Source organism: Zonotrichia albicollis, chromosome 10 (assembly GCF_047830755.1).
Source record: "Zonotrichia albicollis isolate bZonAlb1 chromosome 10, bZonAlb1.hap1, whole genome shotgun sequence".
NCBI lineage: Eukaryota > Metazoa > Chordata > Aves > Passeriformes > Passerellidae > Zonotrichia > Zonotrichia albicollis.
In genome coordinates, this window is record NC_133828.1 from 36,363,104 (window position 1) to 36,373,590 (window position 10,487).

At 46.6% G+C, this 10,487-nt stretch overlaps 1 protein-coding gene across 1 annotated transcript in view; it reads right to left on the reverse strand.

The window, feature by feature from the left end:
* The window catches only part of ADCY5 (adenylate cyclase 5), a 203,238-nt gene extending 200,157 nt beyond the window's left edge, over nt 1–3,081 (reverse strand). The window contains exon 1 of the mRNA XM_005485150.3: nt 1,856–3,081. Within this exon, the coding sequence (XP_005485207.2) occupies nt 1,856–2,857 (1,002 nt within the window). The 5' untranslated portion in view covers nt 2,858–3,081. The remainder of the gene's footprint in view (nt 1–1,855) is intronic.
* Between the last annotated feature and the right edge of the window lie 7,406 nt (nt 3,082–10,487).

Below are 10,487 nucleotides of genomic sequence, written 5' to 3' on the forward strand. Positions count from 1 at the left end.
CAAAGTAAAAGTGCTCCTAGGACATTCCTCATTAATTGAACATCTATTGCCAAACCATAGGAAAACCCCAGCATCACTATGAAGGCAAAAGCAACTGTGCAATGCACAGATTTGTGCATGCTGCACCATCACCTACTGCCCATGCTTCTACCTTTGACAAGTGCACATTCACACACGAGCCAACCTCTTACAAACAACCTGCTATTTGGGACAGGAGGGAGCTGAAATTGTTCCAAATTTTCTACTGAGGGAATCAATCATTTGGCCTTTGTAGCTTAGGCTCCTTCCTACGAAAATACAGTTACCAACATTTTCCAACGCAATGATATTTTATTCATTTGTTAGTATGCTCCAAACCCTGCTCATAACAGAGTGCTAAATCTTCTAGCAGCAATCATGATGGGATTTGCCTTGCCATGTAAGGATGCAGTCTCCAAACACACTGATTTCAACAGGACCAGTCTCCGTTTATAAAGCAAAAAGCACACATGAGGCTTTGTGAGACCAGAGCCCCAGTGGAGAAGAGCTGAGGCCATTAGCAAACTTTTTCAAGTCAAGCAGAAAAACACCAACTGTCCCACTCACAGTGTATGCTCTGCTGGAAATGCACAAAAAGCCATTTATATCAAATGTATGAAGAATATGACACGTACAGTTTACAAAAATATTTGTAACAAACTAAGAAAAAAACCAGAAACTCTCCAAGTAGGCTTAACGAGGCTGTGGGGAGAAGAGAGTAATTTCATTTCAGTATTTTGTACAGCAAAACAGTGACAGCCTCATTCTGACGAGGTTTTATCTAAGTTTCTTGCCATTGCAATAGGTGAAACACAAAACAACTCAGAAATAAGACTCAAAGCAGGCGCTGAGCACGAGGCTTTATTTTGTATTATGTGTTAGGGCTGTAAAACGACCAAACACCTGATTTTAATAAACAAATCCTTGGTAACACACAGGTATCAGCGCTGACTCTGTGACCAGCTCATCTTTGCTCAGAGTCCTGCACATCAGAAGGATGACAACTGCCTCACAGCTTCAATGTTTTACATGTGGCAAGCTTAGAGCACGAGTCCCAAGGCTGCCTGCCTCACTTGAAGAGTGGCGCCTTGTACTGCTGTTGTTTATACAGATATGGTAATTAAAAATTGCACTGTAATGCATTTGATAATAGTCTTATTGTTCCCGTGAACTGAACTGCTTCAGTTAAACATGATATCACAGCTAAATAACAACCTGCATTTAGACTTTTTTTTGGTACTTTTTAGCCTGCCTGTACAGGAACTCCGGGTTTTTTCACCATAGAGATTTCCAGCACATCTCCAAGAAAAACACTTTCCTGCTAAACCAAAAGCCTACCCCACATTCCCATGGAGCACGCTCTCCTAAGATGCCTAAGCTCTGTGCTAACACTGAACCCGGAGTGACACACAAGGATAACCTCTACCTTACCAAAACAGCCAGACTTTCTACACCTTTCTCAGTAAAACAGCAGCGTGCTTGGATACTGCTCCACAGGTGTGCTTGGCACTGGGCTGTTTACATTGAATTCAACTGAAGGGCACCAGCAGGGCTGACAGTGCTGGAGCAGCCGTCATGGGAACCCAGTAAGACACACACTTCTTGTATGTTTAGAGCCTCAACGTGGAGCAGAAAGGAGGGAACACCACAGCAATGGAAAAAGAGAGATTACAGGCTAGTCCTGCACACCATCCCACCTAGCAGCAGGTAACCTAGGAGTTCAGCCAAAAGTCCTGCCAACCTTCCAGCACCAAGCAGGCCTGTGGAAGTCAGAGCACCCCACTTCCCTCGCCCTTCACTGCTGAGCACACATCCAAACCACTCAGGGCTTGCCTACCTGCTTCAGGAGGAACTTATCCTCCGCGTTGATCTTGAGGGAGACGGCCAGGTGGATGGCGGAGAGCACCACCCCGCTGATGACCGCGGCTCTCATGCGCACCGGCAGCAGCGTGTAGATGCTGTAGATGAAGAAGACAGTCCACCAGATGCCCTCGGAGGCGCTCCTGGGCCACACCAGCAGAACCCCTACCACTTGCACCGCCAGGATCACCAGGATGACAGAGTAGCACGCCAGCCACATGTGGTCCTGGTGGAAGTTGTTGCGGTTGCACACCATGCACAGCACCACCATCAGCACGATGGCCAGGGAGAGCACCACGACATAGGATACCTCATAGCGGCCGTGCGCGGCATGGAAGATCAGCATGACCACACAGACCAGCACCAGCACGGCCATAAGCATGGTGAGGCTGCTCTGGTTTAGCCGAAAGAAGTAGCGCTGATAGAGACGTTCCAGTTTCTCGGACTGGAACTTCTTGGACCTGAAGATTTGCAGCAGGCTACTGCAACAACTGCCCATGGAGAAGGCCGCCTCGGAGTCCCCCTCGTCCCCGTCCTCTTCCTCCAGCTCCTCAATCTTGGCCTTGATGCGTTTCTCGTCCAGCCCCAACTCCACCGAGCGGGGCCGTACCTCCCCCTGCTCCCCCAGCTGCCGGGGGCTGGCATTGTTGGGGGCAGCGGGGGAATCACTGCCGGGCGGGTGCCGGGACCGGTGACGTCGGCTGTCGTCACCGTGCTCCTGCCAGGCGGATTTGGACCTAAAGCTCATCATCCTGCAGCCGCTCTCCCCGCGGTTCCGGGGCTCGTAGTCTTCCTCGCTCCTCCACCTGCTCGACATGCGGGAGGCCTTCTTGCCCGAGGACCTGTTGGGAGGCGGCGGGCAGGAGTAGCCATTGGCCCGGGCCTCCGCCTCGCCCCAGGCTGAGCGGTGCTGCTCGGTGCCTGCCCAGGGCGCGGGACCGCCGAAGCCCGGGGGGCTGACGCTGTTGGACCGGGACATGCCCTGAGGAGCGGGGCCGCGGGCGAGGGGATGACCGCCGGGCAGGAGCAGGGGACGAGCCGCCGGGAGAAAACACCAAAAGGCAGCGGGGAAGGAGAAAAAATTAGGGGAAAAAAAAAAGAAAAAACAAAAAGAGAAAGAAAAAAGGCAAAACCCGCAAACGCCCCCAAAGTCTCCGGAACGTCCGGGCGTCCCCAGAGCCGGGGTGTCCCCGGCGGGACGCTCAGGGCAGTGCCATCGCCGGCCCCGGCACTTGGACACCGCCGAGCGCGCTCGGCACCGCGACGGCCCCGGCTCACGGCCGCTCGCCCTCAGCCGCGCCGCGGCGGCCGCAGGGGCTCGGGGCGCCGCGGGGGAGCCGCATCGCAGCGCGCCCGCACCGCTCCCGCCCGGCCCCCGCCGCTCGGGGCCGGGCGCAGGGCGGGCGCTTCGCCGCGGGCCGGTCGGCGGGGAGCGGGCGGAGGCTCAGGCTCGCAGGGATGCGGCAGCCGGCGGCGGCGGGAGCATCCCCTGCCCGAGGGGCGCGGCGGGGGGGCTGCCCGGGGCGGACCGGGCTGCGGCGGCGCTCCCGGCTCGCCTCGCCTCCCAGCGGCGGAGCCCCGGCGGTAAGGCACGGCCGGCGGCAGCCGCGCCGCTCATGCACCCGGCCGCCGCTCCCGCTACGCCGCGGTGCCTTCGGGCGGCCGCAGCGCCTCTCCCGTGGGCACCGGGGGAGAAGGGAGAAACCGGCAAATCTGAAAAATCGGAAGGGTAAGGGGAAAGAAAAAAATTCCAAAAAACCCGAGCGGGGGCGGGGGCTCGGCGCTGCCTCCCCCGCGCTGCCGGCGGTGCCGGTGCCGGAGCGGGGCTGTGGCGGTGGCTGTGGCGGCCCCGCGCGCGGCTCTCCCGGGGACGGCGGCGCCGCGTCCCGGCCGCGCTTTGTGCTCCCCATTCAGCCGCGCGCCGGCCGCGCCGCCCCCGCCCGCCCCCATTGGCCCGGCCCCGCCGCCGCGCGCCGCCATTGGCCCGGCCCCGCCGCGCCCCGCCAATGCGCGCGCACGGGGCGGGGCGCGTTAACCCCTTCGGCGCCGCCGGCAGCTCCGGGCCCGCCCCCGGCAGCGCCGCACGGGGCGAGCGGGGCCGCTCCGGGCGCTGCATCCCAGCTCCGGTGTCCGGCAGGCGGCCGGGGCATCAAGCACCGCGACCGAACTGGCGAGCAGAGGAAAATCAAGCGGCAGAAAGCCCTCCCACAACAGCAGCACCTGTTACTGGACCCACCTTAACGCAGAAATTAAGGGTAAAATACACGCACAGGTAGGTTTACCTTGTTTCTACAGCCCCCAGCTTCACCCGACAGCGCTGTGACACCATTCTATGGGATGTTCCCTAACCTGGGAGTGAGGCATGACCACACCACAGCAGTTCCCAGCAAGTTTCCATCTCCAGACTCTTCCACAATGTTCTTTCAGGTGAACCACTCTTTCTGCAGACGCAAGTCAGCCAATTAATGATTTACAGTGTTTTGAAGGTAAGCATAATATGTACTAAGAATAATATTATTGCTTGATGTTCTGCATCATGTTTTATTAAAAACAAACTGTCAAATCAGATAACTGCTTGCCTTAAGTTGCTGAAACTGGTAATTGTCCAGATGTTTGATCAAACATTGGAAATCCCTGCTCACAAGTAGTCCTTAGCAGTAGCAGTGCTGAAGCTGTGGTTATCAAGGGACACAGATAAGCAACGTTTGTACAGAGGAAATATTGCTGGACACAGTTGGGGAGAAAAAGCCAAACCGGATAACCTTCCAAACAGAAGCCCTTCACGTGTCCTTTACACGTGCAAGTAACTCCACAAACTACAGCAATTTAGGCCTTTGTGCATTTCAGTGGTTTGTAAAACCATATACTGAATATTCAGCAGCTTCTTCTGCAGAGCATCTTTTTTATTTAACAGGAATTCACAGTTGAAGATTTTCTCTAAAATAATAAAACTGTTACAGTGGGGCTCGCTTCCAGGGCACTTCCCTGACAGATGCTACACACTGCAGCTGATCACAACTGGACTTACAGTTTGCTTCCCATGAGGAGACATTTTTATATATAAATACCACTGCCTTCAGATGGAATTCATCATTTCTTGTGATATTATACAACACTCTCACTATCCATACACTACTTTTGTTCTGGTTGAGTAGAGCAACACTCAAGAATTATTGTGCAGTTGGTTACTCTGGCTGAACAGTGCCTGAACCCAAGGGATAAAGACAGTGAAACAATTCTTCAGTGAGCTGCAAACTGGGACAGGTCTTTTTGTTTTGTACACAAAGTCTCATTTTGGAGTTCTCTCAAAGCCAGCCGTAAAAGATCTCACTTTTTCACAGTAAAACCAAGTAAAAGGAGAAAAGTGATCCATAAAATTGGTGACCCTAAAATTAATTCTGCTTCACAGAAAGTTACTTTGAAGTCATGTGTAAGAACCAAGCACATTCAACATCCACATCTTGATACATTTCATTTTAGATATCAACAAAGCCTTGCCCAGGTAACAGACCAAGCAGTTTTAAGTTTTTTATGTTTCACCACTGGGACTAAATGAGGTTTTACTTATCTTTTGTATCATGGAAGCCTCTGGAAGCCTGAATCCCCGGCAGGACTCCAGTCACAGAAAGCTACAGCCCCTTCTCCAGGAAGTTTATATACAGAGGTACCAGGAAAATGGTAGTTTCAATTCCAGAGAACCATCCATGTTTCTTTCCACTATGCATACAGTGAAAAGAACATGCAAAACATACAGTTTTGCTTTTCTGTAATGTAATAAGAATTGATGCTTAATCAATTTTAGGGTTTTTTAAAAAAAATAATTCAGCCAGAGGGGAAAGAAGTTTTGTCCTTGCTACAGGGGAAAACAAGTCTTCAACCAAAAGTTTGTAAATTTAGAAACAGGTAGATAAATATAAGGTGTTGAGTTTAAAGGGAGGTAAGGAAGAATTTGGAAGAGATTGTGCAGAAAATCTGTAGCCTGTGAAAACAACAAGGATGTTAAGAAGCTAGAAAGTGTCTCAGCAGCAAGAGTAGCACCAACTAAATGGGTACCTCACACAATGAGGACATACAGGGTTGTGACAATGTATGGTTCCACATGGACAGTAAAAATCTTTATTGCCCACTTCTAGCTGATGATGATACTGGATGGCACAGGACAGTAGCAGAACAAAGGCAACAAGCACAATATTTTAATATTAAGGATACAGACCATAACACAGACAGCTTATCTACAGCTTTCCTTCTAACATGCAGTTTTCTCAAGCCCTGCCTCTTGTTTCTAATTCAGGAACCTCATGACAAATGGCAGTAGGATACAATGTTTGTCTCACCCTAAAAATTATGCACGAAAGCAAAACACTGCATATTCTGGGTGGCTGTGAAGTCATTTAAAAATGCCTAGCACTTACTACAAGAACATTCAGGCAATCATAGTTTGTTAATGAATTATGCATAGAGAGGAGTTGCCTTTTCCTTTAACAACTAAGCCCAGCCATTTTCTGAAGGATAAGGGTAAAATTGAGGAGCTTCTGTATCTCAGTCCCAACATGGCTATGTACAAATTATGACATTAATCAATACAAATGTGCTTTTCATAGAAGTCCATATAAAATATTTACTTTGTTCAGAGATCAAGAAATATAAATACCACAATACTGTGTAGAAAAACAGAAACTTCCTATTCCTTATCCAGAAAAGCTAATGTTGCACCTTCCAGTCTAGCCTACCCTTCACAAATTCTACCTGCCCCATAAAAGCTTTTTTTTTTTAAATTCTTTGTGGGTGGGGTATTTGGGCAAAAATCAATTCAGTATCTTCAGTAATATCTTAGCAAAATTCTGGATTAAAATTGAACCATGCCTCTTTTTCAAAGAAGTATTTATCTGGTTAAAATAATACCAAAATGGAAGTAAACACATGGAAGACTTAGGGAACACTTGCACAAAATCACTAAAAATGATTTCGCCTCCTCAAGAACCTTCAGGAAGCCATGAGGGAGTCAACAGAAATCTACTGTGGTGGATCTAAACTTCTTCAGCATACAAGTTCACATAACTTCTGGTTTCACATGTAGTCTCAAAATGTGTATAAAAACATTTTTTACTTTATTATTATTACAACAGGTGCAGGAGACAAACATTAGAATTCTTTCTTTCCATTATTTACTTTACATGGGAATACCAACTAGATAGTGACCTCAGAACATCTGTGTCACATTTCACTCTTCATGGTCTTCATGCACTCCAAGATTCATGGAAGCATTAAATCCACAACGTTGGACGTTGGAATATCCAAAGCAGCCTCTGAAAACCAAGAGATAATCACACAGTCCAGCTTGGAGCCATGAAATAAATACTCCAACTGAACAAGCTGCTGTTACAAATTCTCTTGCTTCACACCACCCGTCTCCCAGTAATCTGATGATTCAAAATGAATAGAACCAGAAGTGAGAAAATAGTGAAAAAACAAAACCACAGTGACTTAAAAAATAAACAAAAAGCCCAACCCAAAACAATCTGACTCATTACTGACTTTTGGGGTTTTTTAGGGATACACAAGGAGCTTAGCAAGACAAGGTGCTTATTTAATCACATTTATCTGTGTTTACACAGCAAGACTCATATTTTACCCCAAATGTAGAAATAAAATTTCCTGCATGCCCATGCTGTTTAGTCCAAGCAAACCTGGGGTACAGATCTCCATGTGCACATTTGCAATACAAGAAGATTGCATCATGAAATTCCCCATAATGCATGTAATTCATGTGGTCATTCCAGGGATTTCACATAATCCTGACATTAGGGAAAAACCAGCCAAGGATTCCAGTTTTTGACACAGGATGTGAACATGGCAGCCCATTTGTTAAATGTAGCAGCTTTACCTCATCACCTTTGGATAGCAGCAAAGCAATGAAAAGGACTGAAGTGTCTGTACTGAGTGGACTCCTGGAGGCTGCACAAAGCTCAGAGCACAACAGCAGGAGTTTTATATCTTTCTGTAGGAGTTTTACACCTTTCTGTCAGCAGTTTATTCCTTCAAAATCCCAAATGCTTAGGCCTCATGTGCAGTCCTGCATCAGCAGGAAGCTGGAGCACAGAGCCCATGAATGCTTCCATCTGTCCCTCGTCTGAACACACCTGTGAGCCTGGAGCAGGTTTCCATACATTGTCTGACTTGACAATACCCCTTGAAGAATAACTCAGAATTTTCAGACTGCAGGGTTTGCTTCTGCCAAAGGGCTGTAACAGTAACTCTCTTACTTAGTAACTAGTTATTAAGTAACACTATCCAGTCTTACTACCAAAACTAACCAGCAATGTCTGACTTTCAATTTCACATCAATTTTCTTGCTGATGCAAGACAGTTTTTTCCACTGTTCCAGTTTGCTAACAAAGTGCTTTTTAAAATTTAATTTAAATTGCACCAAAAAGCTGGGTAAGGAAACTCATTTGATACTATCAAACCAGCAACTTTCCCAGCAGAGGTTTATACAGGAATGGAGGACTGAAACAAAGCACCTAACTCAGTGCCTCCAGTTCCTTATAGTCTTGTAATAAACACCTGGAGGAAAATAAAACAAACTTCATGTCATCAGCACACTAGACTAAACATTGCAGCATTTCCATTAAGGGCTGCTGTTCTGTCTTAATAAACAAACAAAAAATCCCTCCCAAAACCCAAAACCAAACACCACCACCCTCGCCCCAAAGAACAACAGCAACTACTGCATTCCAAAGGGAACAGGAAGAAAGTTTCATGTTTTGTCAATGCCCAAATATTCTTTGGGAAACACAGTGGTACAGCTCTGTAACCTGCAGTACCTCTCCTCTTTCATCTCATAATTTTATTGATTATTAAATAGAGGTCAGTACTCATTATCTTTTCTTATCCAGTAAGTGAAGAGGATGTATTTTACCCAAACAAACCTTTAAATGGCAAACTGATTTCATAAAAGCCATCTATTCCAGGCTGATTAGAGGGTCCTCCACTTCCTATATACTCTCCACAAGTGATGGTTTTTGTGGGCATGCTATGTGCAGAAAAGAACAAAGTGCTGATATTTACATTGCTATCAACTTAAAATTGATATTAAAGAAGATCCCTGAAATGACTGTATCCCTTTATAGGTATTCTTCAGATTATCTCATACACTGTCCTGCCCAAGAGGCTGAATGTAATTACACAGGAGCCAAGATCCTGCAAGTTCTGGTGCTCAAAGTAGAAAATGCCAAGAACTTGCTGCAAGTGGTTACAGCTCTCAGAAGACTGTGCAGACTGTCTGTAGCAGGACAGTCAAAAGCACAGGACAAAATGCAGTTCACTGCTCACAATTCAGCTGAATAAGCCTCTGCAAAAAACTTCCACCAAAGAATTTCCCAATAATAAGATCCTCATGTAGTAACAGGTAATGTAAAATTTTTATGTACAAACTGCACAGAATAAATTGAATCTAGAGAGAGGCAGCTGTGGCACATCAAAGAGAAAAAACCTCTGACAACACTAATGCCCAAGCTAACTTGTGAGGCCATAAAAAGAGCTTTAGGATCTTGCATATCTGTAAAGGAAAATATTATTCTGGAAATTAGTGATCAAGATTATTAAAGGCATTACAAATTTTTAATCCACATTTCAAATTGCAACTAGTTCAAAGGCAACCTTCAGAAACCACCTAAGGAGCTTTATTAATTATCTTACCACTGTGAGTCTTCTGACAAGTGTGGAAGAGCATTTGTTTAGGAGACAGGAAGCAGAATTTAAAAGCCACTTGATACTGAATGAAGTTCCAGGCAGTTGGGTGGCTTGAATCAATCACTCCCAACTGCAGAAATGCTCAGTTCACATCACATGAAACTGAATCACACAGATATTCACACCTTTTTATTTTATATTCAGCAGCCCAGCACAGATCCCTCCTCTAGTCTTATATCAAGAACTGCCAATGCTTTAAGATGAGCCTTACATATTATTGTGACATTAACTTGCTGACAACCACAGAATCCTTATGCTTTTCAGATCCTTTACTGTTACCCTAGGGAACTAAAATTGTTTCCACACACTGTTTTCAAACTGCAGAGAGGAAACACAAATAGCCAGTGATAGTTCCTGCAAGGCACAAGCAGAGCTCAGCACCTCTCCAGCACAGCACTTCTGAGTTTTTAATTACACAGCAGTGCTAAGTCACAGCCATCATGCGTAGGACATGTGCTGATGCTGGGCATGACAACACCATTTCATCCCCTCTCAGTCAACAAAAAAATCACTGTAGTTGTGCAATCTTATGACAAGCATATGCCTGGAATAATAGCACTCACTCTGCAGCTACCACTCAGTTCCTTTTAGAGGATTGTAACTTGTTATTTATGGGCATTAATGTCATCTAGACACAGTTTTTAAATCTCTCTCAGGAAGTGTTAAAAATGCTAAAAACGTTGCCGTGGTAGCAGACATATTATATTTAGTAAATGAACTCTGAAGTATTCTGTTGCATTAGTTTAGCATTCCACTATATTTATAATACTCAATTTTGTTTTTGAAGGAAACCATCAGCATCCAGAGTACAGATAACAGCAGGAGAACAAAGAGCTCACACTCAATTGAGGATCCTT